Raw genomic sequence first — 18,832 nt, forward strand, 5'->3', positions numbered from 1 at the left:
AGACCTTAATCTTGCAACTATCAATTGACCCAAATGACCAAAGGAAAATGATGTGACAAAACAGTTTAAATAGAATGGCTGGTCTTACTGTAGCAGCTTGTGTTAGCAGAGTTTTGAAATTCTGCCATCTTTCTCTTTTGACAGCAGAAGTCAAACCATTCTGAGAAATAGAAATTTTCAATTTACTCTGTACAAGCTGAATAAACATTTTAGGGTCATGACCATCACTCTGAACATTCCAAGACATGAAATACTTCTAAGAAAAAGAGGAATACAACACAATGCTATTATTAATTCTTGTTTGTATCCTGGCAGTCCTACATCGATTCCTGTAAATACCACAATCTGGTCAGGACTTCATGGAAAAAATGAAATCACAGTTAACACTTTTCTGTGGAGAAATGTAAGCAAAAGCAGATATTCTTTCCTTAATTATCTAGGAAAATTATTTGGTTAGCGGTATTTTACCAAAATACCCCCCATATTGGTGGCTTTAAGATATATATTTTGTAAGTCAGAATAAGCCATCTTTGAAACAGAACAATTATTCTGAATTTAGTTATTTAATTTTGTACATCCAGAATGATTCACATATATTATTGAAATTTACAAATCTAAGTGCAAGCAATAAATGCTGAAGAAGATGTGAAGAAAGGGGAATCCTCCTACACTGTTGGTGGCAATGTAAACTGGTAGAGCCACTATGGAGAACATTATGGAGATTCCTTCAGAAATTTAAAAAAAAAAATCTATGTGCAACTTGATTCATAAGAAACTAATCAATCAACAAACAGGTGTTTATATGATGAATTTACTGAAGAATAAAATGAAAATGGATCCCTACTTTATATTGATTAATATTTCATATTTGGATTTAACATAAATTATTCTTGGGCATATAAAAGATGATCAGTTTTCTAATTGTTAAATACTGATGGCTGTAATTCTAGAAAGAGGACGACCAACCACAGCCCATAATATACGTAGAATTACTTCATACCCAGGTTCTTGAAATAATAAGAAACATTTGAAATGTAAAAGTGCTATGGCTAGCTACTTTTCATTTAATAATAGCTTTAAATTCAAATAGGTGGAATTAGTTGATTAAAATGCAATTAATATTCTTAAAAATCCTCTATATCTTTTCATAAACATAAAAGTTCAGTCTTAAAAAAGTGTGAATAATCTGTTTTCAAATCTTATGAATGACAACTCTATTTCCTCCTCCGCATTCCATTAACCGAGACTGATGTAAAGATGGCCCTGCTATCGTCAGATCTTTCCTTTCTGTCATCTTCCTATTGGTGCAATGTAAAAGGAAGATAAATCATGACGCAAGACACTAACACCCTTTAATTAGTCTCTGGTTATTTACCTTGGGTGTTCCTTACAGTGGAAAGGCCAACTGAACCTACTGCCAAGCAAGAGCTGACGGTCACAAGGAAAGGTAATCACATTAAAACATTCAAAGAGAATAATTCTTCTTCACAGCAGACTGTAATTATTACACCACCAAAGTTATTTTAGAAGAACATTTTCTTCCTTTTGGCTTTTATTGTTAAGCTTGAATATCCTTTGTCATCATTATGATATTAGTTTCTAATCTAAAACTTAGATTTTGTGTAATGTTATGATGAAATTTATTTTTAACTTCACTTTGGGTTAAAGTCAAGATTTGATACTTGCTAAAGTACTGATGACAATGTAGATTCTTAAAAAAAAAAAAAGAAAGTATGTTCAAGACAGTGAATCTATTCCTACAGACAAATGTGGAGGGCTAACTTTTTAGGAAGATGAAAGTACAGGATAATCCAGATTGATCCCTTAATTAATTTCAAAATTTTATTTCTGTCTAAAGGTTATAATTTCATTTGTCATAGTATACAACTTTAAAAAATAACGGGACTTATACATCCTTACTGAAAGCTGAATAGTTCTGTTTCACAAATTTTTCTGGATTGCCAAGTTATGAAGGCAAATTCAAGTACTTCCTGTTTTAAATAACTGATAAGTAAAGAATAGTCTTATTTCTCTGGTTTCTGTTTATGCTAAAAAGGGAATAACTACTACCGTTTTACAAGATGTTTTTGTATGAGTGTTTGTGATATCATTTTGCATGAATTATAAAAAATTCCATGATTCACCATAGAAATATTGTTCAGACTACAATCTTAAAAGGTAGCCAGTGATTATTGTACAATATTTTTTCTATATTCACTGTACTGTATTGTAATCATCAATCTTGCTAAGAGACTAGATATTAATTATTCCAACCACAAAAAAGAAATGATAATTATGTGACATGACAGAGTTGTTAATTATCAGTACAATTGCAATCAAATTACAATACACAAATACATTAAATAAACATGTTAGACACATTAAATTAACACAATGCTATATATTAAATCCATTTCAACTAAGAAAAATTTCACTGGCAAGCAAAGAATTCATAAGGAGCTCCATTCTATTCAATGAAATTTGGGGAAACAATCAATGCTGTAGGTTGCTCAAATTTGAACTCACGTTAAGTTCTTTTCCATTCAGTGATATTCCATCAGAGGTTCTGAAGTCAGTTTAGTAGACAGCCTTTCTAATCATTCTTACCTGGAAATCAAAAGTGAATTGAGTCTGGTGTACACTCTTTATCAAGCCTGAACTTCTAAGTCTGTGACCCTAGTCTATAAAACTCAGTTTGCAGGTTTCAAGTCTATACAAGTATGATGATAACAATGGCTGTAACAAGATGTAGTATTTAATTCATAAATGCAAAATTTATTAATATTTTAAAAATCTAAAATGTTATATGTATCTTTCTAAAAAGACAATTTAGCTTTTAAAATCAAATAAATAGGTATTACTACCCTATACTTGAGTCTTTAGAAAGATAAGGTTAATTTATTTCTTCAAATATTTCATCCAGAAAACTGTAATTGACATATCTAACATTTTTTCATTAAATTGATCAAGCTAATTATATAACTTATGATTACTGGAGAAGCAGATTATGAAAAATGCAGTTTCAGGATACTCTGCCCAATCTCTTTAAATATTCCTATTAGATCAATCACAGAATTAGAGAATTTCAGACATTTCAGTTCAAACTTTTATTTATAGGCAAGAAAAATACTAGGGCCAGATAAAGGGAAATACTTATTCAAAGTAGAGAATAGAGCCCAAGATGGAGATCAGTCCTCCAAAGGAATGTGTAGTCACCTCAGTTTCTTATCTGAAGCCACTCAACTAATGTTAGGAAAGCTATCTAATTCTTTAGCCTGGCATTTAATGCCTCATCTTTCTTTGCCCTAAACTTTCTATCCAACTTTGTCTTTCCCTTCCCTCCATTCAAATGCCCATGGATATTCCTAAAGAGTTCTCTTTTTTCCTTGAAGTTCCTCACTATTAATCTCTGCATGGGCAAGTCCCACCTATATGCTATGTCCTACAGAAATAATTTATTGGTTTCTTAACTGAACACTTCTATCTGTAGAACAGCACTTTTGTGACACTTTCTACTCTCTTTTATCTAACAGTGATTTGTGTACATTGCAACTCTTCCTAAAATTTATGTTACTTGACCAATTCACCTTAATAATCTCAACACTGACACACAGAGCTTTGTTCCTACTACATTCTTGGTACATATGAAATGAATACAGGATCAACCTTGTAATGACTCATTCAGTAACATAACCAAAAATTAGATTCATATATTTCCTACCATTTTGTTTTTCTAAAGCTTTTAATAAAATAGATTTTTCACATTGGCTATATCTCCCCCTCAATCTGGCTTTTCCCACTCTTAAATCAAAGAAAACATTGCTCCAAGTCACTCCTAAATTATCAGCAACAGATTCTGTTAATCTAATGTTTTTAATTTAATTTTAGGTACAATGATGAAGAGTTTTTTCCTAGTTGTGACTATCCTGGCATTAACCCTGCCATTTTTGGTGAGTTAATTTCATCTAATCAGTTTGTATCAAATTTTTTTAATTTATTGAAGGGCTTTAATTGTGTAAATTTCTAAATACAGTTATATTTTATAGAACAAAATAGCTGCATAAGTAATTTATTTTTACATTTATTTTTCTTATTAAAGTCATATTCTTCTGGATATTCTTCTGGTTTCTAGGAATAAAGAAATCACACTCTATCGTCTAGAGAAAACCTTTAAAATTCTCATATGATGGAGAAAATACATTTTGGGGGAAAAATCCTGAAAATATTTTTAAATTATAATATGTACTTAAAATAATTCACAAAAAATAAATATATAAACCATAGATGAAGATCAGAAATGTTTTTAGTTAAATTCCTATTTCATGCAAACTCCAATTTGTTTCAAAACTAAATCCTTAAAATATTAGGAGCTTGTATAAGCTTTTTTACCAATTTCAAATAACTTGACATGTACTTTTAATATTTAAATGTATTGTAACTTTTGTTATAATATTTCCATTGTGTCAACTCCCTCTCAGGGACTATATCCATAAACACCTCTTTGATTTTTAGGCAAACATCTGAAAGCATCAGATGTTTATTTTCCTGTTCTTACTGTTGGCAAATAAGTGCCTGGGATCCCCAAATGAACATGAAAATAAAACAGACCAATAGCCAAAACAATGAGGAAAACTAGTCAAAAAAATTAAAAGAAAAAAATCCCAAACCTTTTTCATATTACATGTAATTACAGAGTGTAATGCCTGAAAATCATAGAGTTATTTATGGATACAATCCCTGAGAGGGAGTTGACAAAATATGAAGATTATAACAAAAGTTACAATATATTTGAATGTTAAGCATACATATCAAGTTATTTGAAATTGGTAAAAAGAAAAAAGAAAAACTTAAACAACATCCTAATATTTTAAGAATTTAGTCTCTAAATAGACTGGAGTTTGTGTGAGATAGGAATTTAATTAAAAACATCATACATTACCATGTGTAAAATTAGATAGCCAGTGGAAATTTGCTGTATAATGCAGGGAGCTCAAACCTAGGGCTCTGTGACAACCTAGAGGGGTAGGATGGGGTGGAAGGTGGAAGGGAGGTTCAAGGCGGAGGGGACATAACATACCAATGGCTGATTCATATTAATATATGGCAGAAACCAACACAATATTGTAAAGCAATTATCCTCCAACTAAAAATAAACACATTTAAATTTTTAATATCTGATGCTGTATGACCTTCTCTTGTTTTGATGGGCAGGGCCATCCTCAGTAAATCTTTAATCCAATTTTCTGTTGATGGGCAGGGCTGTGTTCCCTCCCTGTTGTTTGACCTGAAGCCAAATTATGGTGGAGGTGATGAAGATAATGTCTGGCGACCTCCTTTAAAAGGTCCCATGCAAACACTGCTGCACTCAGTGCCCCCAGCCTGCAGCAGGCCACCTCTGACCAATGCCTCTGCCAGAGACTCCTGGACACTTATGGGCAAGTCTGGTTCAGTCTCTTGTGGGGTCACTGCTTCTTTCTCTTGGGTCCTGGTGCACACAAGCTTTTGTTTGTGCCCTCCAAGAGTCTGTTTCCTCAGTCCTGTGTAAGTTCTAGAGGCTCTATGGTGGGGTTAATGGTGACCTCTTCTAAGAGGGCTTATGCCATACCCAGGTCTACTGCACCCAGAGCTCCTGCCCTGCAGCAGTCAACTGCTGACCTGTACCTCCACAGGAGACATTCAAACAAAGTTCTGGCTCAGTCTCTGTGGGGTCTCTGGGTCCTGGTGCATACCAGGTTTATTTGAGCCCTCCAAGCATCTCTGGCAGGTATAGGGTTTGATTCTAAATGCTATTTCACCCTTCTACCATCTTGCTGGGGCTTCTCCTTTGCCCTTGGACATGAGGCTTCTTTCCTCTGTGGGATCCAACATTCTTCTGTCGATGGTTGTTCAGCAGTGAGTTGAAATTTTGGAGTTCTTGCAAAAGATGAGCAGAAGTCCTTCTACTCTGTAACAAACTACTTCTACTCTACAACAAACTGGAAAATTCATAAAGAGATGGGAATACCAGACCACCTGACCTGCATCCTGAAAAATCTGTATGCAGGTCAAGAAGCAGCAGATAGAACTGGGCATGGAACAACAGACTGGTTTCAAATCAGGAAAGGAGTACATCAAGGCTGTATATTGTCACCCTGCTTATTAACTTATACACACAGTACATCATGAGAAATACTGGGCTGGATGAAGCACAAGTTGGAGTCAAGATTGCCAGGAGAAATATCAATAGCCTCAGATATGCAGATGACACCACCCTTATGGCAGAAAGTGAAGAAGAACTAAAGAGCCTCTTCATGAAAGTGAAAGAAGAGAGTGAAAAAGTTGGCTTAAAACTCAACATTCAGAAAACGAAGATCATGGCATCCGGTCCCCTCACTTCATGGCAAATAGATGAGGAAACAATGGAAACAGTGACAGACTTTATTTTGGGGGGCTCCAAAATCACTGCAGATGGTGACTGCAGCCATGAAATTAAAAGATGCTTGCTCCTTGGAAGAAAAGCTATGACCAACCTAGATAGCATATTAAAAAGCAGAGACATTATTTTGCCAACCAAGATATGTCTGGTCAAAGCTATGGCTTTTCCAGTAGTCATGTATGGATGTGAGAGTTGGACTATAAAGAAAGCTGAGCACTGAAGAATTGATGCTTTTGAACTGTGGTGTTGGAGAAGACTCTTGATAATCCCTTGGACTGTAAGGAGATCCAACCAGTCTGTCCTAAAGGAAATCAGTCCTGAATATTCACTGGAAGGACAGATTCTGAAGCTGAAGCTCCACTACTTCGGTCATCTGATGCGAAGAACCGACTCATTGGAAAAGACCCTGATTCTGGGAAAGATTAAAGGCAGGAGGAGAAGGGAACGACAGAGGATGAGATGGTTGGATGGCATTACCGACTCTGGACGTGAGTTTAAATAAGCTCCAGGAGTTGGTGATGAACAGGGAAGCCTGGCGTGCTGCAGTCCATGGGATTGCAAAGATCTGATATGACTGAGTAACTGAACTGAATTGATGACCTCCTCCTAAATTGTAAAATTTGGAACAGCACTAGTCCTTGTTTCATAATTCATTTATTATTAAATTTAGTTTTGCTTTCAAGTTAATATCTCTTAAATAATTCTATTTGGTAAATTCTTAGAATCTTTTTTTAAAAATTTGAATTACTATGACCTTCACATTTCTTCCTTTCTTTTTTGAAATTTTATTTTATTGTGGCCACCTGCATATTTAGAACTCGGGCTTTCTCTTGAGGGATAGAGGTTAAAGTTTAAATCAGAAAGTGATTCACAACTGCTTGACCTCTGAAAACATCTTCTTGAACTATTTGAGCCAGTGCTAGCCCCAAACTCTCCTTCCTGTCTTCACAAAGCTACAAGCCCCATGGATATAAACAAATAATTCAAAAGAAGAATGAAAGTTTATATAGATTTTTACCATCCAATCTTATTATACAATCTTACTTACCCAATCAAAATCATACAACTTAATATAGCAGTTGGAGAAGGCAATGGCACCCCATTCCAGTACTCTTGCCTGGAAGATCCCATGGACTGAGGAGCCTGGTAGACTGCAGTCCATGGGGTCGCTAGGAGTCAGACATGACTGTGTAACTTTCAAGTAGACAACCTGAGCGACTTCACTTTCACTTTTCATTTTCATGCATTGGAGAAGGAAATGGCAACCCACTCCAGTGGTCTTGCCTGGAGAATCCCAGGGACGGGGAAGCCTGGTGGGCTGCCGTCTCTGGGGTCGCACAGAGCCAGACACGACTGAAGCGACTTAGCAGCAGCAGCAGCAATACAGCAATGTTGTAGCATCTTTTATGTGCTAAATGTATTCCTTCTCTCCAAAATATAAATAGCTAAGATAATATTTATTACTAGCAATTACAAGATGAACTGCACAATCTTATAGTCTATTGATGGCATTATAAATTGGTGTATCTTTACTGTACAGCAGTATAATAATTTCTGTCAAAGAATTTTCCCCCCAAAATCATATTTTTGAAAGACTGTTTTAAGAAATCACTGAAAACTATTTAAAAGGCCATTGACATCTGGGCTTTCCTGGTGTCTCAGACAGTAAACAATATGCCTGCATGCAGGAGACCTAGTTTTCATCATTGGATTGGGAAGATTTCCCCGGAGAAGGGAATGGCTACCCACTCAAGTATCTTACCTGGAGAATTCCATGGACAGGGGAGCCTCGTGGGCTACAGTTCATAGGTCATTTTAAAAGTCCATTGATATCTATCCAGATGTTATCCATGCCTGTATTTATAATAAAAACATTTTTTGATAAACCTTTAAAAGTTAACAATAAAGAACAAACATTTCATGACATAACCATTGATTGTTTTTCAACTTTGAATATGCAAGTATGAAAACTGAGGTGATGGAAAAATGATATGAGATCATATGTCTTTAAAAAATTTAAGATACAAGATCCTAAAATGAACATATACCAGGAATACATAATGCATATAGACTGATATTATATTCAAATCTATATCTAAATTTTCAGGATTTTTTAGTGTAGGCAAACTTTCAATATTAATATAACTTTTTAAATTTTAAACTAATGACTTAATAAATTTAGAGGTAAATAAGTCCCTGTCTTAACACACCCTGTATTTTATTTTATTTTTTTAAATCTCTGATATCCTATACCAACAACTTCCTAAAGGTTTATAGGATCTTTTATATCCCAGGGATATGTGTGAAAAGTCTTAAACTAAAACTGTCATCTTAAAACTATTTACTATTATGAACTCACCTTTTGTAAGTTTTAAAGCTTCATATAGATATGCCTGGAAACTACTTTCTCACTCCTGATTTCCTATGCATGTTACAATCCAGAACTAAGAAAAGTACTATAAATACATGATAATTTTTTAAATGCTATTATTTATATAACATTTATATACCAGTTTTATGCTAGAGGCAATTTTTTAATCAAGCACTGGGACAACCCAGATGGATGATACGGGGAGGGAGGAGGGAGGGGGATCCAGGATGGGGAACACGTGTACACCCGTGGCAGATTCATGATGATGTATGGCAAAACCAATACAATATTGTAAACTAATTAGCCTCTAATTAAAATAAATAAACTTATATTTAAAAAAAGAAAACCTCATAAATCATCTTAGGAGAGCAGAAACAGAAAAATATGCTAAATTCTCCTCTTATTTTTAGCAATATATATTCAATACAAATTGAATATAGGTTGTTCATGTTCTTCATTTAAGCAATATCATATATAGCTGTTGGTACAGAGATCAAATGATCATATTCTTTTCAATCTTGAATTTTTCTCCCTAAATAGTGATTTTTAAGAACTTAACCATGGGGCTCATTATTGCTATTTAAGTTAGCATGTATCTGTCATTTCTTGAGGGTTTCACAGACTATCTGCTAAGTCACTTCAGTCGTGTCTGACTCTATGCGACTCCATAAACGGCAGCCCACCAGGCTCTCCCGTCTCTGGGATTCTCCAGGCAAGAACACTGGAGTGGGTTGCCATTTCCTTCTCCAATGCATGAAAGTGAAAAGTGAAAGTGAATTCGCTCCGTTGTGTCCAACACTTAGCGACCCCATGGACTGCAGCCCACCAGGCTCCTCCATCCATGGGATTTTCCAGGCAAGAGTACTGGAGTGGGGTGCCATTGCCTTCTCCATCACAGACTATAGATAACCTAGAAAAGTGCTTTATAATATTTTACAATACTAAAATAAAAGCAAGAAAAACATGTTTTATCTTTTTTATAAAAGATATTTTAAAATCACAAAAACTAGACTCTATCATGCTTTTTTTCTTCTAACTTCTTGTTTCTGATTCTTTCTCTGAATCTCTGCAGGGTGCCCAGGAGCAAAACCAAGAACAACTAATAGTAAGTTTGTTTCCAGTAGAGATATGAATCCAAAGAATAAAATTCTGCAAAGTTTAATGATATTAAAATGCCTTCTATCTAAAGACTAAGTAAATATTTAAACTACATAAAATAATTGAATAATCTTTGTAAAAATAATCATTTTAGCAACCACTCATATGAATCAACATCAATGTTTATCTAAAATCTTGGTATCACTTTACAGGCCAAGTCGTGTTGATTTTCATGAGTATTTAGCAACATGAGAAAACCTTTTCAGAATTTAATACTGGGAAAACAATGAAAACAAAAGCAAAGCTTAATATTTCTTCTGTCTACTTTTTAAGAAATGGGGAATGATCCCTCTCTGAAACATCTTCTGATGCTTCTCATACAATTGTATTCATTCCCCCAGTTTGTTTGAATGAATACCTTTAAATACGTCTCCTTTAATGAGAAAGCCTTGCTTTGAGGTATAATTTCATTAATTTGTTTCTATTCATAAGGAAAGATCTAATGATTTTATATTTTATAACTGCACCTAATTAATATTAATTAATTATTAGAACTAATCAATTATTATAATTAGTTAATGATAATATAATATTATCTATATCACATGATGTGATATATATCACATTATATCACATGAGGTGATGTGATGTGGAATATATATATTATATTTATCATATAATATGTGATATAATGTGATATATATCATTATATATGTGATATACATCATTATACATATATAATGATATACATTATATATATGATATATATCACATTATATCACAATATATCACATGATGTGATGTGATGTGGAATATATATTATATTATTATATAATTATATATAATATATATTATATATTAATAATTGACTAGTTCTATTACTTTGGCCACCTGATGCGAAGAGCTGACTCATTTGAAAAGACCCTGATGCTAAGAAAGATTGAGGGCAGGAGGAGAAGGGGACGACAGAGGATGAGATGGTTGGATGGCATCATGGACTCAATGGACATGGGTTTGGGTGGACTCCAGGAATTGGTGATGGACAGGGTGGCCTAGCGTGCTGCAGTTCATGGGGTTGCAAAGAGTCGGACACGACTGAGCAACTGAACTGAAAACTGAATATATAATATATAAATATTATGATATTTATATATAATATATATTATAAAATTTTATAAATTATATAAAAATATATAAACCCAAGAATCCACATCACATCACATCATTACATATAATATATAATATAATGTATAATATAATTTATAATATTAGATGATTATATAATATACAATATTAATATATCAGTATATAATATAATTGTATATAGTTAACTGCATCTAATTAATGTATTTTATGACTGCACCTAATTGATAGAACTGTGGCAAATAAAGATGGAAAATTTCCTAACTGATCTTTAACGGATAAAACTAAGCAGAAAAAAAACCCCAACATATAAACCCAGGAATCCACATCACATTATTTTTACTATTTTGCTAGAATTAGTTTGGATAAAATGCACCCTTAGTCTAATCCCTAGATAAATAAAATAAAAAACAGTTACAAACATGTGGTAAGAATAAATATATATATATATATACATATACATACTCATATATATGGAAAGAAATATACAGTTTTTTTCTTTGTGTGTAGTATGCTTGTGTACTGTATGTCAAAGCTCTCTATGAAACTGGTCTAGCTGTGGTACTTATAAAGTGCAACATTTACTGAGCACTTTTTATATATGCCAAGCTCTGGGCAAAGTGGTTTATATTATGAGCTATCTCATCTAATTTTTTTGAAACTAATGTTATTTTTAATATTTGCTGAAAATCAAGAAGTAGAAGGAAGACGTACAAATCCATATTTTATAAAATAATATGGTTTATGGGTTCACTATTCCAAATGTTGTACTTTCTTAACATCAAATACTGTAACAATTTGTTTCAAAAAATTCTGATTTAAAGTATCTCTTCACTCTGCTGCTGCTGCTGCTGCTAAGTCGCTTCAGTCCTGTCTGACTCTTGCGACCCCATTGACGGCAGCCCACTAGGCTCCCCAGTCCCTGGGATTCTCCAGGCAAGAAATAATATCATTCTGCATAATTTATTCTTTTTACAGCGCTGTGAGAAAGAGGAAAGATTCTTCAATGACAAAATAGCCAAATATATCCCAATTCAGTATGTGCTGAGTAGGTATCCTAGTTATGGACTCAATTACTACCAACAGAAACCAGTTGCACTAATTAATAATCAATTTCTGCCATACCCATATTATGCAAAGCCAGCTGCAGTTAGGTCACCTGCCCAAATTCTTCAATGGCAAGTTTTGCCAAATACTGTGCCTGCCAAGTCCTGCCAAGCCCAGCCAACTACCATGACACGTCACCCACACCCACATTTATCATTTATGGCCATTCCACCAAAGAAAAATCAGGATAAAACAGAAATCCCTACCATCAATACCATTGTTAGTGTTGAGCCTACAAGTACACCTACCACCGAAGCAATAGAGAACACTGTAGCTACTCTAGAAGCTTCCTCAGACGTTATTGAGAGTGTACCTGAGACCAACACAGCCCAAGTTACTTCAACCGTCGTCTAAAAACTCTAAGGAGACATCAAAGAAGACAACACAGGTAAATAAGCAAAATGAATAATAGCCAAGATTCATGGACTTATTAATAAAATCATAACATCTAAACTAGCATAGATGGATAAATTAAATCTGTTACAGAGAAGGCAAAATGGGCTAATTATAACTTACATTTACTTGTTCTTTATCGTGTATATACTAGATTCTTTCCCAACAAGAAAGTTTTAAAATATTTTACAAAATGAATAAAAATTGCAGATTTTATTATTAAACCTTTTTCAACAATTGGTATACTCCTTGAATCTATTAGTTTTATTTTACTCCTGTTCACACACAAAGACAGTAAAATACAGTGTCAACTCATGATTTTTCTTATCTCAAAAATATGTTTGCTTAGAAAAAAATCATATAGGATATGAGTTTAAATACATTTTAATTGTATACCAGTGTTGTTTTACTCTACTTTTGGTAAGAATAGAATGAAAGGAAACAATGTTTCACTCATAGCATTTTATCTCAGGCATCACTTCTGAAAGGATGTATAAGGTTAGGCGCCCAAATTTCTCCTATTGTAAGGTAATCCCACAGAAAAATTCTAATTTTTAACTTGAGAAGCACCTACTTATTAAAAGGAAACTTTCAGAACTTTAAATATAATGTAAAATATGTCTATTTATTATTTGGATCAATGGATAATGGCAGAGTCCAAAATAATTGAAAACATATGAAGAAGTTAAACAGAAAGATCAATAAGATAGAAAATAACTAAAGATCGTGAAATAATTTAGGAAGAAAGTGACAACATTTTGAAGGTCTAGGCAACAAATACTTTCATCACAGTGTCTACATGATTTTTGGTCTAAAATGAACTCAGCATGATATAATGGTAATAGCATTAGATCAGAGAAGGCTGGTTCTTCTGTTGTGTGACTTTAAGCAATTCATTACTCTCTCTAAAGAGTCATCACTCTCATTTTCCCAAAATTTTGGTTGCTATGAGATTCAAATGAGAAAGCATATTGTGAATGAGATGTAAAAAACAATCAATCTGTGAAATATAATGCTCTAGAAAAGATGAAGTATAATTAGTAAATATTAAAATTTACTTTCAACTAAAATATCAAGTCCTTACTAAATTATCAAAAATACATAACAATCTCAGTTTAATCCTGTAGCAGCCATATGGAATGGATTATATTACCATCTTGAATCCACAAATGAAAGCTATGGATGCAAATTGCTACCGCTGAAAGTTCAAAACTGGAAACCAAATCAAACCTGCTTGATTTCAGATAGTAAGGCTTAATTAGTACGTCTGCTATTTCCATATGGGCTATTTGTTTAAAAAATAAAAATAAAAACAGAAAACATACTCTAATTTTCCAAGATCAGCATATGTGTAAATTTTATTACTGAGATTGTGTTTAATAGGACATCTGGTAAGAAAGAGAAGATAATAAACTGATAAATCTTTGACTCATTAAAATTTCAAAAAGAAAATGAAAAAATTAATGGACACAAAATGAAAACAAGTAATTGAGTATGCAACTATCTATTTTATTGATATGAAATACATTATTACATGATTTTTTAATAAAATAATCATTATCTCAATAGTTAACATTTGTTCAAAACTCAAGAACCTAGATTCCTAAGTTAAAACCACACAGTATAAGATCACTTATAAAAAAGAATGTATAGGACTGTGTCTTTCTGTGAATATTAGATGAAGACAATTGTATCAGTTCACTATGTGGTGAATTTAAATATTTAAATTTATATATTTACTTAGATAAACTCCTTGGATACAGACATGAAGCAAATCACGGAAGCTAAATAAAATACATATCATGAGAACTGTTAGCACACTGTGAACTAAATCTCTAAATTGTCATTTTTATAGGTCTAGCTGAAACCAAATGACTACTTCAAACTTTCCTTTGGCCAGTTGTCTGCCTTCAGTGAACAGAGAATATGATTTTCACAGATTCGGCTCCTTTCTCGTCTCCTCTTACATTTTGCATTTATGCCACATTTAGTTTTTTGATTCCTGCATAATAAAGCTAATCAAATGCAATGGATCTCTTTTCTTTTTTTATTTATTTTAATTGGAGGTTCATTACTTTACAATATTGTATTGGTTCTGCCACACATCAACATGAATCTGCCACGGGCATACATGTGTTCCCCATCCTGAACCCCCCTCCCTCCTCCCTCCCCATACCATCCCTCTGGGTCATCCCAGTGCACCACCCCAAGCATCCTGTATCCTGCATTGAACCTGGACTGGCGATTCGTTTCTTATATGATATTATACATGTTTAAATGCAATTCTCCCAAATCATCCCACCCTCTCTCTCTCCCACAGAGTCCAAAAGACTGTTCTATACATCAGTGTCTCTTTTGCTGTCTCGCACACAGGGTTATCATTACCATCTTTCTAAATTTCATATATATGCATTAGTACACTGTATTGGTGTTTTTCTTTCTGGCTTACTTCACTCTGTATAATAGGCTCCAGTTTCATCCACCTCATTAGAACTGATTCAAATGTATTCTTTTTAATGGCTGAGTAATACTCCATTGTGTATATGTACCACCGCTTTCTTATCCATTCATCTGCTGATGGACATCTAGGTTGCTTCCATGTCCTGGCTATTATAAACAGTGCTGTGATGAACACTGGGGTACACGTGTCTCTTTCAATTCTGGTTTCCTCGGTGTGTATGCCCAGCGGTGGGATTGCTGGGTCATAAGGCAGTTCTATTTCCAGTTTTTTAAGGAATCGCCACACTGTTCTCCATAGTGGCTGTACTAGTTTGCATTCCCACCAACAGTGTAAGAGGGTTCCCTTTTCTCCACACCCTCTCCAGCATTTATTGCTTCTGGACTTTTGGATCACAGCCATTCTGACTGGTGTGAAATGGTACCTCCTTATGGTTTTGATTTGCATTTCTCTGATAATGAGTGATGTTGAGCATCTTTTCATGTGTTTGTTAGCCATCTGTATGTCTTCTTTGTAGAAATGTCTCTTTAGTTCTTTGGCCCATTTTTTGATTGGGGTGTTTATTTTTCTGGAATTGAGCTACAGAAGTTGCTTGTATATTTTTGAGATTAGTTGTTTGTCAGTTGCTTCATTTGCTATTATTTCTCCCATTCTGAAGTCTGTCTTTTCACCTTGCTTATAGTTTCCTTTGTTGTGCAGAAGCTTTTAAGTTTAACTAGGTCCCATTTGTTTATTTTTGCTTTTATTTCCAATATTCTGGGAGGTGGGTCATAGAGATTTATATCGGAGAGTGTTTTGCCTATGTTCTCCTCTAGGAGTTTTATAGTTTCTGGTCTTACATTTAGATCTTTAATCCATTTTGAGTTTATTTTTATGTTAGAAAGTGTTCTAGTTTCATTCTTTTACAAGTGGTTGACCAGTTTTCCCAGCACCACTTGTTAAAGAGATTGTCTTTTATCCATTGTATATTCTTGCCTCCTTTGTCAAAGATAAGGTGTCCATAGGTGCTTGGATTTATCTCTGCGCTTTCTATTTTGTTCCATTGATCTATATTTCTGTCTTTGTGCCAGTACCATACTGTCTTGATGACTGTGGCTTTGTAGTAGAGCCTGAAGTCAGGCAGGTTGATTCCTCCAGTTCCATTCTGCTTTCTCAAGATTGCTTTGGCTATTAGAGGTTTTTTGTATTTCCATACAAATTGTGAAATTATTTGTTCTAGCTCTGTGAAAAATACCGTTAGTAGCTTGATAGGGATTGCATTGAATCTATTGATTGCTTTGGGCAGTGTACTCATTTTCACTATATTGATTCTTCCAATCCATGAACATGGTATATTTCTCCATCTATTAGTGTCCTCTTTGATTTCTTTCACCAGTGTTTTATAGTTTTCTATATATAGGTCTTTAGTTTCTTTAGGTAGATATATTCCTAAGTATTTTGTTCTTTTCGTTGCAATGGTGAATGCGATTGTTTCCTTAATTTCTTTATTTTCTCATTATTAGTGTATAGGAATGGAAGGGATTTCTGTGTGTTGGTTTTATATCCTGCAACTTTACTATAGTCATTGATTAGCTCTAGTAATTTTCTGGTGGAGCCTTTAGGGTTTTCTATGTAGAGGATCACGTTATCTGCAAACAGTGAGAGTTTTACTTCTTCTTTTCCAATTTGGATTCCTTTTATTTCTTTTTCTGCTCTGATTGCTGTGACCAAAACTTCCAACTATGTTAAATAGTAATGGTGAAAGTGGGCACCCTTGTCTTGTTCCTGAATTTAGGGGAAATGCTTTCAATTTTTCACCATTAAGGATAATGTTTGCTGTGGTTTTGTCATATATAGCTTTTATTATGTTGAGGTATGTTCCTTCTATTCCTGTTTTCTGGGCAGTTTTTATCATAAATGGATGTTAAAAGAGTCTGTGAATACAGCTCAGGGGTTATTTGAAACTTTGAAATTCCAAGGTAAATTTAGTGTGAATTTGGAAATACACATTTAATTGAAGGCAAAGCTCATAATTTCTTCTGATTCTCAAAGTGGTCCACTCATTAAGACCATCTTCTGCAGGATGATATGGGGGAAATCTAAATTTATGGCTAAGTCACTGGGGTCAGAGAACTAAGCCATAGTGTTCAACTCTAGAAGACCATGAAGTGATTCTTGAGCAGCCAAGAGAAAGCATGAGAACTCTAGAGTTAGCATTAAGTGCCCAAAAGTAATGCCAATTTTAGTCTACATCATTCCTGAGAGCAAATTCCCAGGCTCAGAGTCTTTAACATTTCCACCAAATAAAATAACTCTCTACTTTCAGATTCTGATTTTTTTTTAATTAACACTAATAGGGGCTTCCCTGTGACATAGTAAATCCTTCAACTACAATTTACATTTTAAGAAAATACATTGGTGAGTTGGTTATTTTGAATTTGGATAAATTACTTTCAGAGGTAAAGTCCATTTCTGCAAAGGTAGTTTATATGAGAAATTATGTCTTTAGCATGGAAAATAAATGAGATCTGGAGGGCCACACATAGTCATTCATTTATCAATTATTTGCCAAATGCCCACTATGTGAATATAGCATGCTTCCTCCCCACCTCTAGGACCTCATGGTCTGGTGAGAAATAGAAAAACATCTTATTATTCAGTCTTGCAGAACAGCCTATTTGAAAGTTCTCAGGTCTTCCAAAACAGTTATAAGTTATATAATAATAATTTATTTACCACTTTTTTAAATGTATAAAAAGTTTTCACACATATAAACCTCTTAATCTTCACTAGTAACCTCTTGAAATAGCTTCTTATTGATCCTCATTATGTATGAAAGTGTTGAAAAGTGAAGTGTTAGTAGCTCATTCCTGTCGGGACTCTTTGCAACCCTATGGACTGTAGCCTTCCAAACTCCTCTGTCCATGGGATTCTCCAGGCAAGAATACTGGAGTGGGTTGCCACAGCCTCCTCTAGGGGATCCTATCAATCCAGTGATCGAACCTGAGTCTCCTGTGTCTCCTGCATTGCAGGTGGATTCTTTATCATCTGAGCCACACTTTAGTTAAATGTACAATGAAAATTTATAGGCTTTAGATTTGGATAGAACGGAATTAAAGTTTTGCTCAAAATCGCTTGCTTAACTGTGTGACTCTGGGTAATAAATAAGGTGGAAAGTACCATTTTTTGATTTACTGATATATGTGTCAGGCTCTCTATAAAAGATTTTACATGTTTTACTTTATTTCACATAGAACTCTCTTAAAGAGGCTCTATGATTATGTTCACATATAAATGAAGAAACTGAGGCCCAGAGAGATTAAGTATTAATAATTTGCCCGAGAACAAAAATCCACTAAATGGTAAAGTTTTGTTTTGAACTCTAGCAATTCAATCTATCAGACTTTGTTATCTGACTACTAGGACACACAACCTTGAGTCTGAGACATTCATGATAATATTCTCCATTAACTGGGCATTCAATAAATTTTAACCCCTATCCATAAAGAACATTCACAAGGTAAAGTTAAATTTCATGATCTTACTATTACTACCTTCATACTTCCTCTAGGCCTATTAGAGCCTCATACCATTCAGTCCAATGACTCAGAAACAAACCCTGACAGCTTTAGCTGCATTATCATCAACACCAGCACTTGCTTGAAGCTGCTGAAATCCTTTGGGTAATTCATATCACATTATCAAAATTGGTCTCCTTGGTTTAGATATCACATCCTTAAGAAAAATTTTCCCCAACTTCTAATACCAAACGCTTCACACATGTGCTACCACAGCACCCTTTCCATACCAGTTCCTTTCCCCTTCCCCAATACCAGTTCCCATGTTTCACCTGCCTGTCCAGCTCTTC

The 18,832-nt window shown here is 34.1% G+C and overlaps 1 protein-coding gene and 1 long non-coding RNA gene across 2 annotated transcripts in view; one reads left to right on the plus strand and one right to left on the minus strand.

The window, feature by feature from the left end:
• Positions 1–1,360: 1,360 nt before the first annotated feature.
• CSN3 (casein kappa) lies at positions 1,361–12,488 on the plus strand. The gene is made up of 4 exons (XM_055588734.1): positions 1,361–1,447; positions 3,889–3,950; positions 9,859–9,891; positions 12,006–12,488. The coding sequence occupies exons 2-4, from the start codon at positions 3,894–3,896 to the stop codon at positions 12,486–12,488; spliced, it is 573 nt and encodes a 190-aa protein (XP_055444709.1). The 5' UTR covers positions 1,361–1,447; positions 3,889–3,893.
• Positions 8,246–18,832, minus strand: part of LOC129657949 (uncharacterized) — a 60,713-nt gene continuing 50,126 nt past the window's right edge. The window contains exon 3 of the long non-coding RNA XR_008717180.1: positions 8,246–8,269. This is a non-coding gene — a long non-coding RNA (uncharacterized LOC129657949). The remainder of the gene's footprint in view (positions 8,270–18,832) is intronic.

The sequence above is a fragment of the Bubalus kerabau genome, chromosome 7 (assembly GCF_029407905.1).
Source record: "Bubalus kerabau isolate K-KA32 ecotype Philippines breed swamp buffalo chromosome 7, PCC_UOA_SB_1v2, whole genome shotgun sequence".
NCBI lineage: Eukaryota > Metazoa > Chordata > Mammalia > Artiodactyla > Bovidae > Bubalus > Bubalus kerabau.